The sequence below is a fragment of the Phaethon lepturus genome, unplaced genomic scaffold, assembly GCF_000687285.1.
Source record: "Phaethon lepturus isolate BGI_N335 unplaced genomic scaffold, ASM68728v1 scaffold45993, whole genome shotgun sequence".
Classification (NCBI taxonomy): Eukaryota; Metazoa; Chordata; class Aves; order Phaethontiformes; family Phaethontidae; genus Phaethon; species Phaethon lepturus.
In genome coordinates this window covers 1-24295 of record NW_010530642.1, presented here as the reverse complement: position 1 = coordinate 24295, position 24295 = coordinate 1, and the positions used below count along the sequence as shown (strand labels likewise).

General features: G+C 38.5%; 1 protein-coding gene across 1 annotated transcript; it reads left to right on the top strand.

Moving 5' to 3' along the window:
* Positions 1–325: 325 nt before the first annotated feature.
* On the top strand, positions 326–17919 carry HEATR3 (HEAT repeat containing 3). Its single transcript, XM_010284316.1, has 14 exons — positions 326–496; positions 1280–1367; positions 2306–2418; positions 4215–4324; positions 5104–5244; positions 6015–6298; positions 6998–7088; positions 10611–10768; positions 11811–11893; positions 12151–12287; positions 14774–14862; positions 15662–15805; positions 15895–16071; positions 17029–17919. Exons 1-14 carry the CDS (start codon positions 450–452, stop codon positions 17146–17148), a joined length of 1782 nt encoding a protein of 593 aa, XP_010282618.1. The 5' UTR covers positions 326–449; the 3' UTR covers positions 17149–17919.
* The last annotated feature ends 6376 nt before the right edge of the window (positions 17920–24295 follow it).

Genomic DNA, 24295 nt, shown 5'->3' with positions numbered 1-24295 from the left:
TCTGTTATTCTTCCTTGATGGTGTTTTTTCCCTACTTTCGTCCATTTTTTTAAAAACATGGTAATCAAAAGTAGATACAAGGTCTCACCAGTGCCAGCTAGTGTCAAATATGTGTCTGAACTATGGCTCTCTTGTCAACACACATAACCCATGTAAAGATTTGTAAACTTCCATGGAAGTTTAAAGCTCTTGATTCCATTCAGGAGCAGCAAAACAGGAGCTACAGTGCTAGCCTGCAAATCAAAAGGCAGATCAATCTTTTCACTCAATAAAAATGTCCAGCTACCTTCCCCCCCGCCCCCAATCTGCTCTGTGTCTCGCAGCTGCAGCATCCCAGCGCTGAAGTGAGAGAGTATGCCTGTGCCAGTATTTCCAAGCTGTTGCAGCAAAAGCATGTAATCCCAGCGTTTCTGCAGAGAGACGTCGTCCGGTGTTTAGGACCGTTGTTGATGGATCACAGTTTAGCTGTTCGCGAGACAGCTGCAGGTGCTCTCCGGTAAGTAATTCAGAGTTAGAATAAGGTACTGGCACAGGAAAGAAAAGAGAGGGGATTTGCTGTTAACAGCCATGAACTTGAATGCCAGCCGCTCTTGCTTCAACTCTGTTATGAGTTAGCATGCGTACATCAGTCGAAGTCGCTAAGAGAGGGGCTTTTGTTTCTCTAGTAGGCTGACATGAGACGTTAATCAGGAGCAGGGTTTAAGTTGGTTACTACTGTTTTTATCTACTGCCAGTGGAACGCGCTGCTTTCCACTCTTACATTAGGGGGAAAAAAACCCCCAGTGGTATGAGGAAATATAGAGAACTTGAATGCTGTTAGCATGGCATTTTGTGTCTTGATAACACTGTAGGAGTGGTGGGTTAGTTAGAGGGTGCACATAGCTGGCTTTTTGGGAGACTTGTAAATACTGAACAGCATCATTTGGAGTTGATATTCTGTGGTCAGACCTACAGCTTGCTTTATTTGTACAAAAATGTGCTAATACTTGTTAACATTCATGTTTTATCTTACACTGAGTAATACCTGACAAAAGTCGTGTTTTAGTACAGATAAGCTTTCTAGTTATGTTAGACAAATAAGTGAAAATATTTTTTTTTCCTAACACCGAGGTTATTCTTTTATGTTAGGAAGGTAGAAGGCTAACTTATTAAGCACATTGATTTTTTAAAACAGAAAGTACCATAACCTTTAGAGAAGAATACTGAATACATGTTTGTTTTTTTAAACATTCCTGGAAGGTATTGTATCTGATCCAAAGCATTTATGTTGCTTTCCCAGAAATCTGAGTGCTTGCGGAGGATTTGAGGTCTGTGATGACATGGTGACAAAAGACATCATGACACCCCTTGTCGCACTTCTGAAAGAGGTATATTTATTTTTATTCTAATTTTAAAACTGATCTAGCCATTGAATTATCCCATTTTAAAAATGGTTCAATTTTTGTAGCTATTATCAAGATAAGATATTTGAAAGATCTTTTAAAACGATGTTCCAGTAGGTTTAATAGTACAAAAATGATTCCAGGGATTTCAGATCACTTGCATCTGCCTCCTGACCTGCTAACTTGGGCCCTTGGTGAGGTTTGCTGCCTAGGATGACTTTTGCATAAACAGTCTGGAGATTTTTGATCTGGAATGTTAGTCAAGATCCAGATCCAACATTTATGTTGCACCATTATTCTAGTGAGGTTTTTTTGGTAAAACAATTTTGTCTAAATGAAAGCTTAGATTTACAGTTGGGTAGTTACTGCTATTATAGAATCATCTGTACTGAATACCTATTCTTTGTTTGGTCCAGGTGTTGCAGTGCAGTTTGGAAATTGCATTGAATTCTGTCACCTGCTGTCTTTGTATGAGCAGCCTTGAGCAATACCATCATTTTCTGTATGTTTCTTCCCCATTTTAAAATATGGGTAATACCGTTATTGTAAATCACAGCAAGATACTAGCTGAATTAATCTTTGTGATTAGAAAGAACTGTTGAAAATTGCATACAGACTGTATTAGCAAGAAACAGCATTTCAGGTTCCAAAATTGCTAAGCATTTCGTTAGTAAAAAATGCTTCTGAAGACTACTGAATACAAAGCAATACTGTAAGAGTCTCTGTCTACAAGGTAAAAAAATTATCAATGATTCAATTCCATTGTGGCCTAGTTTTAATAGAGAATGGGAAACTAGTCAGGTTTTCTGGTAATAAACACTTCATGAGAAATTTCTCCATTCACTCTGCTGCTAATGTTTTAAGTTTTTGCTTTTCTCTTGGCTTGTTTATTTCCCAACCCTGTTTCTCTTGTTTGGTTGTAGTGTAGCACTGGCCTAGATGCTAACCAGCTCTCTCCAAAGAAATGCAGAGAGATGAACAAAAATTACATTGAAGATATAGCCAATGAGGCTATTAATTTGCTGTGGAATGTATGGTAAGTGCTGTGTAAACCCTCTCCTTTTAGAAGAGTTAAATTAAATTGTTCCTTAAAAAGAGCATGGTAATTGAGGTAGAAAAGAAATTACTTGTCCTTGGATGGGAAGATGTGTTCAGTTGCTGATTCTGATTTCTCATTGTGTTGCTCCTACATGTGCCTTGCTAAATAAATGGCAAGCCCTCATCTGATCTGAAATACAAGCTTATCTTCTACCATTGCTTTTGTAAGTGAAGGATTCTAAAAGTGCACAGTCGGCCATTAGTTTTAGGAGAGTGACAATTTTTTTCGTATTGGTTGTTCTGATCTTGTTTTCTGAACGTGTTCTGTCATAGTCTCCTGTACAGTTTGGGTTGTGGGGTCTTGCATGTAGTTCCTGCAAATCCTTATTGTGGTATGGGATATGGAGAAAGTTAAATTCTGATCAATGGACTCCGGTGCTCTGGGAATATGAGGAGTTTTTGTACTACTTCCTCATTCTGCAGGTCATCCTGAAAGTTAATCTTAAATGTTTGGGCAAACTGTCCCTTAGTGTCTCAGGCACTGGTACAAATCTACTTAATTATGTGAGAAAGAATGTGAATTGTTCAATTGGTAGCTTACATTGGAAACACCGGGTGAAGCAAGAGAAATGGCAACACTGTTAATACAGAGATGGCTATAAACGTGGAAGTGATACAAACCTGTTCTGAAAGTTCTCCTTGAATTATGTGTTATTTATCTTTGTTTCGTAACAGCTCCATGTCATTATACACTTTGGTCCATGCAGAGTTTTGTTTTGTACTGTACAGTATTTCAGTGGAGCTGCCTCTATGTCTGTCTGTACATTATGGCTGCTGGCTTGAGGCCTTATTTGTAAATTGTTTTTTAGGGATTGGAATCTAGAACAGTACAGAAACTGCTTGCTCAGCACCTTACACAGAATATGTGACCCTTTATAACCCCAACTCAACAATGTTTTGCATTAATTTATTTTATGGCTTTTATAGACATAAATGCTTTGGAACAGGAACTATAATCGTCAAGTGTGCTATAAATCACTTCTGTATTTTGAACTTTGTGGCAGTGACCGTGAACTGCTGACTTCATTGCTAAGTTTGGTATTGATAAAATTGGGGCTGGTATGATGCTAAGACATAATATTTTCAAAAGTAAATTTTTGAAGACCCTTGTAGCTAGTTAGGTCCCATGCTTTTTTATTTTGAATTTGTCTTGTATCAATATATTAGTTTAAAAATAGGAATAACTGTGAAAGCTTGAAGAAACAGAAATCCCCCATTACATAATTAAATGCCACATTTAGCATTGATTTAACATGTATTTCTGAATATTAAAAGCGGTCATTTTCTGGAGTAAGCTACTATTTTGATGCGAGAGGCAACAGCCCGCTCTGTTGTCAGTGGGTTTGTGGATGAGGTCTTCCACGGCCACAGAAAGCCCTGGGCTGGCTTGTAACCTGCAGTTATAAGCTGCCTTTCACGCTCTGGCTGGCTCTGTCTGCGTGAGACTGTACTTAGGCTCCCAAATAAACTCCTGAATACTGTGTGTGAGGAAGCAGCTGGCAGAATCCAGCTTTCCTCAGAGGTGTCCACGGTATTGCAGCCTCTCTTTCTCTATTTTACGTAGAGTTACCATAAGGTTATGACCATAATCTCAGTAACGAAGGATAGCTCTTTGACTAATGTGTAATTCTTAGGTAGGTTTTTAAAATGGGAGTGAGTACATGTTACTTAAAATGTTGTTACAGTAATGCTTTTCCCAGGAAAAAAATTTATTAATCTTTTTTTATGCATTAGTGAATGCAACAATACTGCAGTATACATATTCAATAAAGAAGGATGTCTGGAAGCTGTCTTACATTACATGAAGAAGTTTTCCACAAACGTGGATCTGGCTATTTCAGTAGGTAAGTGGTAATAAGAGAAGTTAAGGATTTAAAGATTTTTTTTTTTCTTTACTATATGAACGTAACACTGATGTCACATCCATTGCATAATGCACCTGCCCTAGAGTTACTTAAACTTTACACTGAATATCAGACTTTGAGTTCCTTTTTGAAAAGCACATCATTTGGAAGTTGACATCTGTTGTGCTTGTTTTCAGCCCAGGGAAGAATAGCTTATTGGTGGTTACATGGGAGGAAAAATTTTGTGGAAAAATTTTTGTGGAAAAGCTTTAGATGGAGGCTGTGTTTTCACTTTTGTTTTCTGGGTTTAGTAATGAAGGGTTTAATTTGTAGAGCAAAGGACATAGTCCATCTAAAAAAAACCCCAAACAACTCCTATCGCTTTCGATGTGTTTTTATTAGTAGTATTGTTATTGTAGTCTTACAATGGTCTTACCGGTTTATGTGCTCGCAATGTTTTTTTGGCGTTTTCCCTAGTCAGTATACAATGGAGAAATTGAGTCTTGAGTAGCAGAAGTTAATACGGCTAGTCCCGTGTTTGATGTGGTGCTGTCCTCACCTGTTTATATTTATATACAGGTTTGTTAGAGAATGTCTTTTAATCTAAAACACAGTTTGTGAAGGACAGTGTCATACCATTACAACATGATGCTGCATGAAATTTTTTTTCCTGTGACTGTGTTTCATTACTCCAGCTTTCAGGAAGATAATGCTTTCTCACTAGGAGAGTGAAAGCTACTATTGTGTTTGTTAATTATCTTTGTTGTTGTCTGCTGCAGCAAACTGCTTGCAGGCAGTGACAGAAGATAATCCAGATCTTCTTTCTTCATTCAATGCTTCTGCACAACAAGTATTGGAAACCGTGATGTTGTGTCCTGAGAGCACAATGAAGCATATCCTTCTGAGAACACTGATAGCAGGTACGATGCTCGAGGGCGTTCGTTGCTTTGTGATGGAGAGCATGGCAGGTAAAGGAGAGTGGGGAGGACAGAAGGCATAGTCTTGTCTGCTATAGTCCGGATATCTGATCTTATCGTCAAAGCCTGTATAGATGGTTCACGAGGTTATTTGTGCCTCTGGGGATTGTGTTTTGAAGTGACCAAGTATTTGCAACTAGTTTTAAAACTGTCTTAAATGCTTGATTCTGAATTCAGTACCTGCTTAGTGTGATAACCCATTTTAACTGTTCATTTGGTTTTCAACAGTGAAATGAGTCAATGATAGTGACTTGTTTTGATCTTAACAGGCGTAGGATTTTATCTCAGATTCTCTACCTTGCATTCTTCTTTCCACCTCAACTGCTCCACCATGGTAATTTTTGATATTGAAGTGTAACAAATTAGTTAAATTTGAGAATCCTTAGAAAATTGTTCTCTTGTGTGGATTTGTTATTGCAGGTAAAAAGTGTCACCAAGATGGCTCCGCATAAATATTCTGTGTATTCTTACATGTTGACATTTACTTAAGTTTAAGATGTGGGCATAACTTAGTTAATACAGATTAGTATATGAAATGCTAAACAGAAGAAAATAAAAGTCTATAGAGAAAAGACTTGAAGATTCATACTGAAATCTAAGCACTGAATATTTTTAACTAATGGAGGCTGTGTCCTTACAAAATATATGGCTATTACAGAGCTGGGAGCTGAGTATTTTAACAGATTTTTGTATTTCAACTATCTCATGTTTAGGCACTATCTGGAATATCAAGGATACCATTCCACCAGGCAGCCTGGGAAGCATGGTTAATGCAATCCTGAAGATTTTTTCAGAATCATTAGCAGTAGATGCTGGTGAAACAATTATTCGTATGAATGAAGCTGAAAAAAACAGGTTAAAACTTACTGCAGAGGCAGAAACTGGGGAAAACATGAGTGATGTTATAGACAACTGTGTCTTGACTGAAGATGATGACATGGAAGAAATGCCAAAAGGAAAAGTCAGGAGAGAAAATGACATTTCAGACTTACTTCCAGTAAGTGTGGTTGGCGGGCTCTCGGAGAGCTTAGTGCATTTGGTTGAGCATCAGACTGATCTTGACTGAGCATTAGCCATAGTAGCTACCTACTAGCGTTACTAATCCTAACTCCCAAGTGGCTTGACTGTTTTAGCTAAAACTTCAAAGATGAGCATGGAGAATTTCAGCTCAACTTGTTGAAATGTGGGCAAATTGCACAGCACATCAGAAAGTGCGTTTCTGTGTTTTTCCTCTAGTGGAAGGTCTAGGCTTATCTGACGCTTGTAGCTAGCGCAGGAAGTTCTGATCTCTGCATATGGCGAGTGAGACTTTTAATGGTTGTAACCATTTAGGTGTGAGTGGAGATGACACAGAGGTTACCGAGTGTGTTCACTATTGCGTACAGGAACTGAGTAACAAATAAATGTTTTCGGTAGGGCTTTAGCCAGCTAGGTAATCCTGTTTTTGTTTGTTATACTTTAGTGCAGGTGGCATTTCTTACAGGTAAAATTTGGTCTCAAGCATCCAGCAGAAAGATGATGGGTTTTGTTTGCATCTTGGTTTTGTTTTGTTAGCTTTTTTTAAATTCTTTTTTATGGGGACAGATGAGAAGAGGAAATGGCTGGATTATATTTTTAACTGACAGCCTGAGTACTTTAAATTGTGCCAAAATGTTGTTTTACAAAATTAAATTTGGTTCATACTTTTCTTTTTTAGTCTGATAAGTTGGAACTGAAAGAAGTGACAGCTTTACTGATGGCTCAGCAGACTGCTCTGGAAATCATTGTTAATATGTGCTGCAGTGAAGGTTTGTAGGAATCTCTTTCATTGCAAGTGTTGTGGTGTATTGTGTTTCTGGAATGGGTCATGTTTAGTTTGCTGTTTGGTGATCTTAGCTTTTAAGGGTGAATGCACATAGACCTGTTGTCCCCGATACCCTCATCTAGGGGGCAGATTGGGTAATATCTATCACTAATGTAAATGTGTTTTTCTCATTTAAATAGTTTCTATCACTTACGTATTTTTTGCATGATACTACACATACCAACATTTAAGAGCAATGAAAAAAACACTTGGCCTGAAGAGATACTTCCTAAAAAGTATGACAGCAAATTCATTGTTCAGTTAAAGCATGGTGTGAGTGCTCATCTGAAACAGCATGGGTGTGAATCCTATTGCAGGACTGGGGCATCAATTTTTTAAAAGCAGATAAATCTTCTAGTTTTGATTTAGTTTTGATATTACAAGTGTTACAACAGTAGGAGGAGAGACAGATTTTCAATGCAAATCTGTCAGCAACACAGATTTAGGCTGTTCAGAGCTCCATCTTCATGAGCTTTTTTTGAGGAGAAAGAAAGGCTGTTACTCTGGGGGGAGTAGGAAATAGATATTCTGTATCTTCTGTGAACGCTGATACTCTGTTTTGATAGCTTTTCTCCAAATCTTCAGGAAAACAAATGATTCTCAAATCCTGTTTAAAACAAACCAACCCCCCAAAACCCAAAAAACTCCCTCCAAAACCTGGAAGTTCTAATTGCTAGTACAGCTCATGAGCCTGATGCAAAAGTAATTGTGTAAAGATAACTTTCTAAGTAAATCTTTCCAGTTGTAATAAAATCTGCAGTAATACTCAGATATTCCCAATAGTGATTTTTTTTTTCTCTTACAGCACAAGGAAATGCTGCATCTAGTATATGAAGCTCCTTTCATAACTGCATTTCTCATCTAATGAGCTGTAATTCATAAGCTCTCCCCTTTAATTGGAAAATCTCTTGTGGATAAGCTGCATATTCTGCCATTCACTCAGTGTAATGTAAGGTTGATTGTGTTGTATTTCACTACAGTACTTTACCCATTCATGGGCAGACAGTGTGTAGAAATTAAGAGGAATCCAGAGGCAGCTGTTCATTTAATTTTCAAGTTATTTGAGGACTAAAATAGCTTTAGCCATTAGCTGAGTTCATAGAAACACTCAGCTTGCTACAGTACTGAGGGAAATAACCATGCTGGCAAGAGACATGTTTTACTGAGCCCTGGCCGGCATTTGGAAGAAGCAGAGTGCTCTCCCTTTAATGGGGACGTGGGAGGGAAGCCAGGAGACTCCAGCATCACTGTCCAGTCTGTAGTTCATAGGTTACCAGCGCTAGTTAAGATGGGCTTGCCATAGGAAATACTTCTGTATTTCCAAAGAACGTTACAAGAAACCTGATCTTAGTTATGGACTAATGTTCCAGAGTCTGGTTCCTGCTCTGCCCTGGGCACTCTCTGTGAACATATGATCACTGTTGTCTTCGTTGTTGCTGAATTGCATGGTCAGCTCATATAGTTATTTAATTTTGAAAGGAGATTTTTTTATTTGCTTTGCTCTGTAAAGATGCAGATGGAATTTTTTTAGAAGAGGCAAGAGGCTGACTGAAGGGGGGGATGTCTGCTTTTGTTTTCATGCTTGTTGCTACTGTGGGTTAGTAAGGCATAAAAGACAACAGTTTTCTTAAGCAAAGGCTACTAACACCAGCATATTATGGCTGTAGAATTAATTGGATATTACCATAACCAAAAGAAGGTGTCTGTGTGATCAAGTTGCCACAGCTGATGAGTTACTTTGCATCTGATAAACAGTAGTCATCATGTTCAGATAAATTCTTGAGCTGCTGCACAGTGCAGGTGAAATGTGTCCATTTAAGACCTTTATTGTTGTATTTTCAATGAATGATTTACCTTTTGCCACAGAAAAAGTGCATGGCTGTTGCTGTTGTTACTACGGTACCTGGATCGCAAGTGAATGTGTTGTCAGACAAAACTTGAGGGTGAATATGGTATTTTTTGCCACAGTAGTTAAATATCCTGACCTATGTACGCCGGCAGAGCTTTTACCTGTCAGTGAGGAGGATCAGTCCAAGCTAGGACTTGCGTAAACACCAGTGTCACAGCAGTTAAAATGTAACCAGGTTTAAAACAACTTTAGATAAATCAATGTAAACCCTGTGAGTGTAGATGTATCAGTTTAAACATAAATGATGGACTTAGCTTGTGCTTGTCAGGCCAAGTCTACCTTAAGCTATGGACAGATTATTCACTTTACAGTACCTGTGCCCATTGTACAGTACTCAACCCCTCTTGCCATGTCTGCCCTTACAGATCTGTTAGTAGAGTAAATCATGTAAGTATAAACCTAGTTCAGGTTTATAACTATAAACCTAGTTTAATTTACTTAAAGTACATTGCCAGAAATGGCTAACAGAGCTGATCTGGCTTGTGTTGGCTTCTTTTGCTGTTGATAATTTCTTTCAACTGGATTTGCTGTGGAGACAGTAGCATCTTCATCCAGCCCAGTTACTTCCCAGTTAGAGGACATCTGTCTGTGGCTTCAGTATTGCCAGAGGAAACAGTTGCCTTAAACTGATTGTAGTTAGTAAACAGGTTAAACTGGCGTATTTGCATGCTTGAATCTACCTCAAAAAGTAAAATGGTACAATCCAAGTTAAAATCTCAGTAAATGCTTTATGAAATGTTTCTTCTATACCTTTGTTGATATCTTTAAGTGAACCATAGTTAATATCAGAGAATGAAGTACTCGTGTATGAAGAATCTCTCATAAGAATACGTGTTGCCTGAGTGAATATAAAATAAATAATTTTTTAAAAATAAAACAATTTAAACAATAGTAGTGCAACATTTAGAACTGTGGCTTAATGGCACTTGGTTTGTGTGGACTTCATTGGAGCCCAAGAGCTTAAAGACTCCTAAACCAAGAGCTGGAGCCAGGTATAATTGAATCACAGAATCACTAAGGTTGGAAAGGACCTTCAAGATCATCAAGTCTAACCATTAATCCAGCGCCACCATGTTCCCTAAACCATGTCCTGAAGTGCCACATCCACACGTTTTTTGAACACTTCCAGAGATGGCGACTCCACCACCTCCCTGGGCAGCCTGTTCCAATGCCTGACCGCCCTCTCAGTGAAGAAATTTTTCCTAATATCCAATCTAAACCTCCCCTGGCACAACTTGAGGCCATTTCCTCTCGTCCTATTGCTGGTTACTTGGGAGAAGAGACCAGCACCCTCGTCACCACAACCCCCTTTCAGGTAGTTGTAGAGAGCGATAAGGTCTCCTCTCAGCCTCCTCTTCTCCAGACTAAACCACCCCAGTTCACTCAGCTGCTCCCCATAAGACTTTTGCTCCGGCCCCCTCACCAGCTTCGTTGCCCTTCTCTGGACACGCTCCAGCACCTCAATGTCCTTCTTGTAGTGAGGGGCCTGAAAATTGAGAAGTAGGATACCTATTGCATGAATGCTGTTATGTTTACAAGTCTGTCTTCTGTTCTCAGATCCCTCTGATGATGAATGGGAAGAACTCTCCAGCAGTGATGAAAGCGACTTGTTTATGGAAAACTCGTACAATGAGGGGAGTGGGCTGCTAATGTCACCCCTGTGCCTCTCTGATGAGGTTAACTCAGCGTTTCTGAACAACCTCATTCCAAAGAAGGTAGTGTCTTTTATTTATTTCCAACATGTGGTACGGTTTTTCCCTTGTGCCTGATTTGTATCCCAGGTTAGGCAAACAACTTATCCCAATCCATCTGGAGAAAAGGAGTATGTTTTTTAAATCGGTTTAGTTTCACTTTTTTTCGCCTAGAGGTGGAGCATCATCACATGAGCTGTCTTGACCTAAATAATGTTTTCATGTAAGTGGAAATAGAAGGTTCATGTGTTTCAGAAATTTGGTGCCTTTTTAAAAATTATTTTTAATTTGGCTTTTCAAAAATGTATTATTATTCCTTGATTTGGACATAAAAAAAGATTACCTGCAAAAAGAAAGGAAACTTCGATTAAAAGCATGACTGCCAGATTTCCATATTGGCTAAGTGAGGTGGAAGTAACGTATGTGAACAGCAAGAAAAATGGCAGCAGATTGAAAAAGCACAGATTCTTCCTTCCCCCAGTTTTATACATAGTGTCTGAAGTACAATATTTGACACTGACGAGTATTCAGAGGTTCTTGTTTCAGAGCTGTTTTGCTCATTCTTATTTGGGGTTGTAAAGATGAAGTTTGTAATTTGAATCTGTTACTAGGCTAGTTCAGCAGCATTGTAGAAATCTGACCCAAGACATCAAGATGCAAGGTGACAACATTCAAGGCTTTTTGTACTTAATAGCGAGTAGTTCTTATGTTTCATGGCAAGGTCTTTTAGACTTGTAGCTATCTGAAAATCCTGTAGTGGAATCTGTAAGAAGAAATATCTAAGTAAAAAAGAATAGCAGAGACCTAGAAAGTGGCCTTTTGTTCAGTACAGTTGGATACTTAAAATATGCTATGCTAAACCCAGTGTATAATTGTACCATCTGCGTGATTGAGGAAGATTCTGGCATTGTTATCAGGTGAGACACTTGCTACCTGGGAAGCTTTGAAATACATAGTTTGAAGTATCTATTTGACATTAAGCTAAAATTTCAGTCTTCTGCCCAAACACACTTTAAAAAAAAAAAAAAAAGCTTTATTGCTAAACCTTTCTTTTTCCCCTCCCCAGATTCTTGAAAAAACTGCTTTTCCGAACAGTGTTGCTCTAGACATCTGTATGCACAATCCGTCTTGGAAACCATTAATTAAAAAGTAGGAATTTAATTGTCTCTCTTACTATTTTTCATGTCTATTCAGTTGTTTTAGAACTCTTAGAAGGACTGTCCATCTTTGGGTTACTTTTAAGATCTGGACAATGGCAGAACCAATACGTGATTTTTTTAATAAAGACATCCAAATGTTTGTATAAACGGCACACCAGATCACAGCCTTATTTAATTCAAGATTCTTTGTATTTTGACATCTGTTTTCAAAGAGATCTGCTAAGTGCATTTTTTTGTTTGTTTCAGACTGAATGCAGTGCAGTGTAGAGCTTTAACATGTCTTCATAGCATTTTATTAGTGTCAGACATGGATTGTCTTGGAGGAGCTTCAGCACTTCAGTCCCTTGCACAGCATCTCTCACAGCTAGTCTTTTCTAAAACCGGTAAGATGTTTAGTAAAGGGGGCTTGCTGACCGATTTCATACAGATATAAGGTAGCCATGTACATTGTGAAGTTTTAATGCCATTTTATTACTAATTTTATCCCTTTGGCCTTTCAAAATAAGGATACTGAATGTTGGAAATGTGCTGATGAAACAGTGTATCCCGATACAATGTGTTAATCCAAATTGCATTTTGAGCAAGTATGCTCCCAATGCAAGAATATGCTTTAAGTCTGTGTGTGCATGCAGAAAGTCACGTAAGTTAGTGGATAAATCCTGCCTTGCTGTGAGACCGGAACTGTTTGCTTCATCATATTTGTGATAATAGCAGTTTTTAATCAATCAGACAAGCCATGAAGAAGATGGGACATTTTCTTTTTAAATGTGCTAACTAGCCTTAATAGACGTGAAAAAATGGGTATCTAGCACAGTCTTCACATATTTTTTTTCTAGGAATTTTATGAAATGATGGCAAAGTTGGTTGTTGCAAAAACCTCCAGAATGTACATGCTTATTACAGTAGGAAAGAGAGCAGCTGCCTTGTCTCCAGGACATGCTTTATGCATATGATTGCATAACTTTGTTGAAAATATATTTGTAATAAGGAATTGTGCAAAGTTTTTATGACTGATGTTAAAGCTGCTTAGCTTACTGTTATGGTGGTGGTTCAATTTCAATGAAGGCGGCAAAAAATTTCATTTTTCTAAAAATACTATTTTAGAATATCAGATAACATCCTCGTAAACACTGGAGTGTATCAACTGTAGTTCCTCGAAGGCACATAATTTCATAGAGATACTGTGATATTTTTTTTTTTTCCTTCCCTACTGCTAGTAGCAGTATTATTGGATGGTCTAGTGCAGATACACAGCAGTTAGCATTTCCAGGTGCCTCCTGTCATCTTATACATCAGATCAGCATCATTCCACTATACTGTTCGACCATTTACACTACGATCTCTCTGTTACTGACACTACAGAGAAGCTGAACTAAGATTTAGAAAAAAAGGGAAAACAAACCCCAAAACCCTAACTGGTTCCAAGCTGATGATCTGGTTCCCTGACGGACTGCTTCATTCATAGTATTCTGATAATCTCTTCTTGTTTTAAGGTCAGGGATGATGGCTTTTCAAAAAATAACAGGTATTCTTAGAGGCTGGAAAAGCCTGCTAATTCTCAAAATTGTCAGAAGACATTTTTCCTGAGACAGGTCAGCTGAAGTCTAGCATATGCGTGGCTTTGTCATTTCTTGTCTCCCAGAAGCTTGAGAAGCTCAGTTTTCTTCGCTTCCTTCAAGTGCCTTCATTTGTAGCCATAATTGTGGTGCATGTAGTTCTTACTGGCTGTAGTGTATAGTGTGATGCTGCAGTAACACTTGAAAATGCAGCTGCCTGCAAAACACACTTTTTTCCCCAAAGTCATTAAAAGCACGTGATCGGTCTATGGGAACATTATTCCTGAGAGTGTAGAGCTTTTGAAAACCTAAAATGCAGGAAATGAAAAATATGAAGACATATGCAAGGAAGTTCACAGAAAATATTTGTCTCGTGCCTGAAGAGCAGGACTTGTAAGATTCTAGAGTCTATTACTATTATTACAGTAACTGTTATGCTTCACAGTAGTCAGTTCTTACATGAAACTGGAGAAGTGGCTAGCTGAAGACGGAGGGTGCTAACAAATTAATGGCCCAGGTCCATTTTTATTAACATCATGTTTCTTTAATCTTGAAATGCTATGTAACAGAAACTGTCAGAGAGAGTTGATAACATACCAACATGTGGTTAGAAGGAATTCTGTGGTTTACAGGGTGAAAAAGAGGCATAAAGATCTAGTTGCTTACAGAGGGAAGGAGAACATATGCATGAAGTAATCAGGAGTGGTTCAGAAAATAAGAACACATAAGACGAAAAGAAAAAGCTTCAAGAAATGCAGAACACGCATTGAAGATGATGGCTGCTATTGATGAATTTGTAGTTAAATAAGAATAATACAATGTTTGAGTCATACATTTATGAAAGGTTATTAAACCACCAGAAAAAATGCTTTTTAGATGAATTGGAAAGAGTCCAGTGTTCTGGGTGTCAAAAAAGCCTGCTTAGAAGACAGAAGAAAGGAGTTAAAGTACACAGTCAGCTTCTGTAGTTTTCTCAGTTCCTGTATTGTGGCCTTGATGTGATACCAGTTTTCAAGCTTCTCATCTGACGGCCGTGGTTTGTACCATACATTAGGTCACACGAGTGTCTTAACCAGGGATCTGCCTGAAAATGAGGACTAACTGTGGTCTAACCTCCAGATGCAATTAATACTGAATTCAAACAAATCACTATGGTTACAACCTACAAAGACCAGTCTCTGAAAATCTAGCTCTTCCTGTTTGTGGTAGTACCTGGAGGAACAATTAAAGGATTAAGGAATTTTTATTTCTTTGCTTCTCGTATCCTTCATCTTCCTGTTTAACTTTGGGCTCTGGTTTCAATTCTTTGACAGAACTCCCTACAGACACAGAATTCCTGGAAGCCATAACCAGTGCTTTGAGGGCTCTCCTACAAACAATGGCATCAAAGAACATCTCCCAGGTAAAAGCTTTCAAACTCAAATGCTCTGGTAGGTTTGAATTTATGTGAGATTGTGCTGGAAAGTTTTTGAAAACAAAAACATTTAAATGAAGTGCTAAATTTCAGCACCTGTGAACACTGGAAGAAAGATTTAATAGCATTCACTCTTTGTATTTTTCATGGACCTTACAGGACTACTTTTTTAATACATCTCCTCTTTAACATGTAAACAGATGAAAGGTACTGCAAAACAGCAATAAACCACAGGTAGTAGGAGATGGATATAATGACAAGCATTTAGTAAATTAGCACCTAGAAATGTGGATTCTTTATTTCCTGATGTCATGTAGTTGAAGCTAGTTGTCTTTCTAGAATCTTGGTTGGACGTGAGTTAGTGAGCTAAATATAGGAATGAAGCATAATTGTTATAAAAGATGTAATATTAGATGGTCTGCTGGCCCTTTCTGGCTTTAAACTGAAAAATGAGCTTCTATACTATAAATTGTAATGAGTTGGAAATGGGTATTGAGTTAGATAAATTTGTGAGATTCCTTTTGGGCTCAGAACTTTTTCTTTCAGCTTCATGACAGCCTTGGTTATGTTCTGTAAGAAACACTTTCAGAAGTTGAAAGGGAAAGTCTTAACTGTTTTCTTGCTGATTATATTTCCAGAATTCATGTAATTTTCATAATACAGGACTCTGTTTCTCTGTTATAAATTTGCCTGTGTTCTGTAAAAGCAATTTTACAGAAAATTTGAAAATTTCCATGCAAATGTAAATATGTCTATTTTCTTCCTTTTTTTTCCCCTTGCTAAACAGTGTATGACTCCTGAGCAGCTATTGGCTTTATGTGAAGCTGGTATTCACAGCAGCAATGCCAGTGTTAGAGTGAACGTAGTAAGCATCCTTGGAATTTCTGGCAGCGTGCTGGCAAAAGGACAAGATACAGCTGAAACACTAAAGGTGAAAAAGTAAAGAGCTTAAAACAGTTTTGATACTTCTTTCAATTTTCTTAAGCACTGCTGGAAAAATCAATTTTTCTCTCATTTCAGATGATTGGAAAATTTCTTCTTGAAGTTGCTATGAAGGAATCTTCTCTTGTGGTAGCAGGGGAAGCCTTGGATGCACTTTTTGATGTATTTGCAGATGGTAAAGAAGCAGAAAAGGCAGCAGTACAGATCAAGTTGCTTCCAGCACTGAAAGAATTTCAGCCAGTGTTCAAAATGAGGGTAGGCATCAAATGCAGCCAGCTCAGGGTCTCAACAGACAATGTAGGCTAAAGCTTTGAGATTTGGGCTGCTAGAAGAGATAATTAAGCAGGAATGTATGGCTTTATAAGATGATCACAAAAAAAAGAAAGCAAATAATTGAATTCCTGATACTCTGCTTTAGAGGAAAGCAAATACACTTACCTTGCAGTTCATGGAACTGTCAAGGTAGCAGTGCAGCATCTGCATTGCAACATCTGCATTACACCATCAGCATTATTGACGTCCAAATCACTGTATTGTTATGAAACCCTTGTAAAAAAAAAAAAAAAAAAAAAATCCTGCAGATGTCTCTGGAGGAGAACAGCTAAATTGGTGGGAGAGAAGTCCCTTCTGAAGCTACATTGACATCTTTTGTTTTTAACTTGTTGTCATTGCAGGTGGAGGTTTTGTTCTGTTGTTGGTTAATTAAAATAGATCATTCATTCTGTACTTTGAAGAATCACAAGGCCAAAATTCTAAACTGTAATTTTAAGTACATCCTTGTCTTAAATAGTGAATGACCTTCAGTACATTGTTTCCTTAGTCAGATGAAGCCCGAGGAGTGACTTTCACAGTCTTAAAGCTAAGCGCTCTACACACAAAATACACACCTGACAAGTGCTACAGTTGTTTGGTTAGTTAGATGTGCAAGGTCTTTCATATAAAAAGCTTCAGAAAATAAGTGTATGTTTCAGCTTTATGAGTGAACTAGCATGACAACAGTAGTCTAGTTTTAGGTAGAGATGTATTATAGTAAATTGACTTGCAGAAATGATTGCTAGCTATGCATGTACACACGTGAACCTGTTGGAGTTCTCAAAAGGCATGGGTAGCATGCCTTGATAGAAGACATATATACAATTACTATGAACTTCAGGTGATCTGATGTAGGAGAAACTTCTCTGTTAATGAAGTATGTATTTTTTGGTTTTCCAGATGCGAAAAGAAGGCAAAGGACAATATAGTACAGATCAACTGTGTGTTCTTGACAATGTGAAGATGAATTTGAGAAGATTCATTGCATATCAGGAGACACTAGGGAAAACCCCAACTTGAAACATCGAGGAACTTTAAACTAAGGTTTCCCTTATTGCATAATGTTTTCCAAAAATATAACCATTTTGAACTTCTGAAATCTATTGAGCGGAGCAGTTTTGCTTTCATGTTAATACTGCATTTTAAAATTCAGTATTTTTATACTTCTGGGCTGATGCAATATGAAAGTCACATCAGTGTAAAAAAGCATAGAATACTTTGAGATTAAGTGTTAGCAGTGATAAGAATGTGCTCTTGCGGCCCCAACATCTGTATGTAGCACAACTGTCATTGTCTAGAAATCCTCACGTATCCTGGCAGAAAACTATAAATGCATGAAAAAGTAATTCAGCGAATATTCTCAGCTATGTGCCAGATCAAGAAAAAAATTTTAGAAGCTCAATATATTTTTCAGGGAATTGAGCAGTGGAAGAATGTTCATATTTGCTCTTACCTGTTTCTAGAATTGCACAGGCACTTACGGCAACCTTCCCAAGAGAAGTGTGTGACAAGTGTGTAGATTACTGTCAGCACTTGGATGTGTTACTTCATGAGGTTTATCGAAAACTGTTTCAGATTAATTTATGATAAATTCAGTATGATAGCTTTTTGCTGTGGAAATCAGTGTAAGAGGATCTTTACGCTTATATGCAGCTCCCTGTTTTTATTTTATTTTGATTGGTATTTCTGAAAATCAAATCTCCTGATTTACTTTCTTCCTTGTAATTCTACATCAGGATGAATTTGAAGTCAGGGAAGTAGTAAAACTAGTAAGTATTTTTTTTATACTGAGGTATTACCTAAAGTAACTTTATGATTGCTTAAAGTGTCTTTTTTCAAAGATTTGTGATAAGAGATTTTTAAGCTGTAAAATACAGAAACTGTTTTCAAAACATGTCGCTGATTCATGAGGATTATATGAGAACTTCCATATATCAAAAGCTTTGGTTTTATTTCTGTGAATGAGATCCTCTCATACACATTTTTTTAAGGAAAAAAACCCCAAAACCAAGCACAAAAGCATTTTGTTATGCTGATTTTTGAAATGGGACTTTCCCCTACGCTTCTCTTGATATGCTGCCTTAGCACAAGCATCTAGTTTTTGGAAAAATTTTGCCCATGGTGTTTGTTAGGCATGGAACTACAACGACCCAGTTTGCTTGGTTTGTTAGATTTCAGTCTCTTGGATTGGAAGGCAGGCTCAGGAACTGACTGGATAACTTGCAAATGACTTGACTTTATGAAATCCTGACATACGGTATTTTGGCAAATGCAAGAGAAAGTGTAAAATGAGTTTAAGCAGCTATACTGCCTGGAAGTCCTGTTATTGCTATTACTTTACAGGAGTTGGATGAAATGTGTGATGTGATGCGATGCGATGCCTGCTAATCAAATGAGTGAGTGAGCGTGTGGGATCGGGAGGGATGAAGGGCCACTGAGCCTGGCCTGGAGAAGTCCTGAGGAGCATGGAGTGGCTGAAAGGTTATGCTGGGATTTGGCAGGGGCAGGCAGCTTAGAGGGCTGGAGTGTTAACAGCTGAGGAAAGAGTAGTTAGGTGGATTGTGGCGTAAGACTGCACAGTGTGTGGATTTTAATCCCAGTGTTAGTTATACTTGCTGTAAACTGAGGCTAGTATAATACTAGCCTGATAAAAGGCATTAATACTTGTTTGGAGCACTTAAAAGGGCTTTCACACAGAAAGTTCTGCTCTTATTTTCTGGGTGCTACACTGAATTGCAGGATGATACAGTTTGGAAAGGATCTCTGGAGGTCTCTTAGTCCAGTCACCTGCTCAAAGCAGGATGTACTTTGGAGTGAGATAGGTTGTGCAAGGCCTTGAGCATCTCCAAGAATGGAAATCCCACAACTCTGGACAGCTTTTTCCAGTGCTTGACTGCCCTCACTGCAAACAACTTTTTCTTCTTTTTCCCCTTGTACCTATTAGGCCTTCCCCCTGCTGCAGAATGTGCCCCTTGGCCTTTGACTGCACACCACCAAGAGGAGTTTGGCTTCATCTCCTCTTATAACCCCCATTTGGTACTTGAAAACAACAATTATATTCCCTTCTTCTCCAGGCCAAATAAACCCAACTTCCTCAGCCCGTCCTTGTGCATCGTGTGCGCTAGCCCTCTAACCATCTTGGTGGCCTTCTGCTTGACCTGTCCTACTGTGTCTTGTACTAGGGGGCCCAAAAGTGGGGACAGTACTCCAGATGTGATCTCATCATTGCTGAGTAGAGGGAAGTAATCAGTTTTCTTGACCTGTTGGCCATGCTCCTGCTAGCGCAGCCTGTTATTTGTTAGCCATCATCACTGCAAGGGTGTACTGCTGACTTCTCTTCAACTTACTGTCCACCAGGACTCTTAGGTCTTTCTCCCCAAAGCTGCTCTTTGGTCATTCAGTCAAGAGCCTGCTCTGTTTTGTGGGATTAACTCTGTCCCAAGTGTCCCAAGTGATGTAAAACTTTGCATTTTACACCAAGTGTAGCGATCAGAATCTGGTTGCTGGGGCTTAGCAGAATAATGAAGTATGGTGGGGGTTTTTTGTTGTTGTTTTTAGGTTATTAATGAGAAGAAACGTTTCGTATTCAAATATGAATCTAAAGATTACAGATAAATATATAGAAGATAGGACATCCACTAGAAAACTTGGTTTTCTTGACATAATCTATCAGACTCTGTTTTTTTCCTTCAAGTGATAAAACAGGCTGTCATTTAGATCTTAAACTATTCCAGCAGTAGGAATGCATGGATTTTTTTTTTTTTTGCTATGCACTAATGAGTTCAATGTCTTAAAACAAAAAAAGTGTCATAATCTAGGTGCATAGTATGAACCATATTGCTTGCAAAAGTATTATGATTTTTAGTGCTTAAAATATTTGTTTCCGTCTTCTGGTACACGTGTCATTTCTAGCTAATAGCTGAAAGAGAAATGAGGACATGCAGCAGCATTTTGGTTTCTTGTGAGTTTGTCCTAAAACTCTTAATATACAAAAACTAAAGTAATCCCTTCACCTTTGTTTCATCTGAGGAGACCCAGAGTACTTTAGTGGGCCTGTTTGGCTGGGGGCATGAAACACAAACAAGCTGGTGGCTCTGTCTCCAGCGTACCAGATGTGTTTGCGTTGATAGAGGGGTAAGCTGTAGCTCTTGGGAGGTGTTTTTGTTGTTTTGTTAACCTCATCACTAATATTAATGACCCTTTTATATGTGATTGCCTAACATCCAGTGTTGTAAGATCTTTGCCAAAGTCTACTGCCCTTGCCAGTGGCCCGTAGCAAAATGGAGCCCTCATCTTCCTTTGGGGTTTCTGTGATATTATAGTTACCTAACAATAATTAGCCAACTGCATATTTTGATGTCTCTATTTTTATTTCTCTGAATGAGAAAACCTTACTCTATCACCTGCCTAGCTACCAGTTTAGCGTAACTTGCTCTTGGCGTCTAATGGAGGGCTTGTGACTGAATGAGAGGTAATAATTCTGTGTGTTAATTTAGAGAGCACGTTGTGCCTTGTCAGAGACAAGATGCAAGTTAACAGGACAAGCATGGAAGACTTTTGAAGACTTGTTGTCTATGGAAGACAAGGCAAGTTGTCAGTGATTTAAAGGTGTCATATCGGGGCCTAAAGCCAGACAAGATTTTTAAGTACAGAAGAGCTAAGCTGTGAGATTGGTGCTGTAAAAGTTGTTCTGATACAGTTAAGGAAAATTAAGGCAGCAGCAGAAGTGATGATGTGGTGCAAAGTAAATGTTTTGGGAGTTCATTTGGCACTGGTTTATTTAAATAGGTTTAGGGTAAGCTTGAAACAAAGACAAAGATCCTTGACAGCCTACAAAGGCAAAGCCAGATCTTGAAGATACTTTGAGGGTGGCAGAAACAGGACTGATCTAGCCAGTGTGCAGCATAAGTAAATAGATGCTAAATAGATGATCTTCAAGTGATCTTCATCAGTTCATGTAATCACACAGATAAGACTGGTATCAAAACAGGTATCTGAAACTGAATTCGTTTGCTTTTCCTGGTCCCTAAGGCATCATCTGTCTGTGCTTCAATGAAAAACTGCAATCCTTTGAAAGTATGGATTGCTGCTTTGTTTGTCTCCCTGTCTGACACCTAACACAACAGAATCTGTCTCTTGAGTTGAGATTTTTATACCAAAATAGGTGCTGAATTTAAGTCGGTCTATGGTGTTGAGTAAAGAGGGCTGTGTGCTCCCTGCCCTGTTCAGAAGCAGTAGGACCGGTGGCATTTGCTGCTGCTGCTTTGGCCTCTCTGCAGCTTGCAAAATGTTGAATCCCCAACTGTGTAGATGAGGAGTTATTGCTATGTGGTTTTATTTTTGATCTCTATGAAAAGAAACAAGTGGCAAGATTTAAATAAGCATTTGTTGTGAAGTACTTTTTATACATCATGCCTTGACATTCAGAAGATGGCTGTATACCACATTATAGTTAATAGTTTAACTAAACTATTTGGGGTTTGTGGTGTATGTTGAAGGTACTTTTTTGCACAGTATGTTCTTTTTAAAGATTGTCGTCTTGGAGGGACAAGAATAACTTTAACCAGTACTACTTGCCTTGGTTTTACATTTGTATTTTGAGAGAAAATAAAATAAAAAAAAAAAAATCAGAGTACAGTAAAATCACAAAATGAGAACTGTGTCAGAGAACACATTAATTTAAAATCCATTTGTAGTTGAAGTATTATAAATGAAATGCATATCTTGTGGGATATTAACATAAAACAACCAACCAAAAATGAACATAAACTCAAGTTCTGCTTCCTTAGTAAGTAATTTTCAGTAAAAGCATTCCCAGAGGACTGGATGGAAATGTCTAGCCTTACATTTACTGTTGCAAATTCAGGCAGTGGTAGCGGTAACTGGAAATAATATAATTGTTCCTTTCTGGCACAGACAAATTGAGCAAACTATCTAAATACAGTTTGCGCTGGACATACTGTTAAGATCTATAACATTAAGGTAATTGGCAAAAACTTAAAACTCTGACAGTCACAGCAGATTAAAGAACTTGAAGTTTTTCCACAAGGGCTGAAACGTGGTGAGCCTTTCTGTTTGAAGAAGCTTTTACTTGAGTGGTGGGGTTTTTTGGGTTTTTTTGGTCTAATTTCCAAATAAATTCAAACTGTTAACTTTTGTGCCTTCCAGGAAAAATAGCATGCATGTAAATCAATTCACTCTAATTTAATTTCTGTATTATTTTCATAAGTTCCTTGTTTCTGTGAGAGGCATTTTGTCAGACAATTCAGTGACCACATGAAAACATAGTTTGAGACTTGCACGCAAAGGCTATGGTAATTCTCTTTCAAATCTGGGTGTCAGGAACTCCTTGTATTACTGTTATATTAAGGGCTTAAATCAAAATGCTTGTGAACTGAAATAAGATACCATTGTAATAATCTGTATGCTGTTAGAAGGATTGTGGCTGCTACGTGGTCTTAACACAGTGGAGGGTCCCAGTACACCCCTGGGGTTGTGAGGCGCTCACATAAATACCTATATCGCTTTTAAAGATGCATTGGGATTTCGGTATACCTTCTCCCACTTTTGTGTTCCATTTTTGACAAAAATCTTGACAAGGATTCTTTGTTTTCTTTCTTCTCTGATGTGAAGATTTTTTGAACTCCAAGGAAAATTGCATTGGCCTGTTCCCTCCTCCTCTCCTTGATGGAGAGTGACAGGCAGTTCCAGAATTCAACTGAAGAATGGCTGATTCAGCTAGAAAATGCACGATGTTTCTAAATAACCTTTTCTGAGAAATTATCTTTTTAGTAAATAAGAGCTCTAAGTCATGATTAAAAAAATCACACTGACTATATTCAAGTGGGGTTTTTTTCTTTTACTTTTTTTTTTTTTTTAATACCCCATAGGTATACTCCTTAATCTAAAGTCTTTGTGGTGTCACACCACCCATGTTGTGTCCTGGCTTTATTTGCTTGGGACAAGGGTTGCTACTGAGGAATCCTGTAAATTAACAAACCTCAGTCCTACAATAAAACTTGTTTACATTTATATGCTATCATTGTTTTTTGCAGAATTAGCTGCTTTTTTTTTTTTAAACAGGTATTTTTTCTGTTACTGTTATCTTCTTAAGGATAACATGAAATCCTTTATTAGACTTACGCTCACTTTTCTGTGTTGTGTTTAAAACATTTTATGAATTGAAACCTTTTTATTTGCATCTTTGATGTAAGAGGAACATCAGGCTAGTTGCCTTTTTCTGGTATGTTTGTAATTCTCAGAATAACTGAGGAATGTGGGTTTTGGAAAATAGGGTTACTTAGGGTGGTTTTTCTCTAATTCCAAGCTGTGCTTAAGTTTCCACTTGGCTTTGGTGGTAGTTTTGGGTACAGATCCTAATTCTCAAAGCAATTAAACAAGTCTGTCAACTCAAAGACCAGATTTTACCCTAGAGCTTCTTGCTGGACTTGAGTTTCTCTTGGTCAATGCAGATCAGACATCCTGTGACAAAACAGAAGAGGGACGAGGACAAAATGTGCTGTGCTCTTGGACACTGGGCGATGGGGGTGAAAAGGCAGAACTTCGGTCTTCAGCTGTCATCAGGAAGTGGTGCGCAGACTGTCCACCTCATGAAGATTGAAATGCGTCTTTTCAATTCCAAAACCTCCACCTCCGTCTTCCTAAAGAGAAATCCTTTCCCATGCAATTCAGAAACTATGGGAAGCACCAGGCCCCTCCATGCTGTATGCTGGAAACTTTCTAGATGACACTGTATGGAAGATGTTTTAAGGCTGTAGTATGAAAACACTAAAAATAAAACTGAATCTGAGCAGAACTTGTACTACTTAAATGTTGCTGTTTGCTGTGCTGTGTATGTGATGTGTTTTTCCGTCTGCAGAAGCGTTGGCTATACAAGCACGGCACCTAGGCTATCTTTTCCCCTCCTTTGGAGCCGAACGAAAGGCAGGAAGACCCAGAAGTGTCCGTAACCATCCCCAAAGCAGCTTTTGGGGAGCGCCGCGGCAGCTGACGGCGTCCGACAAGGGTAACGCGACCGCAGACGAGGCCATGTGCCGCAGAGCGCCGGTACTGGTACGCCCGACGCCCTTATCTAATGTACACAGGCACTACTAGCCTTGCGGGGTACAGCAGCGGCACCCCCGAAGCGGCCGCTCGGGCGCCCTCC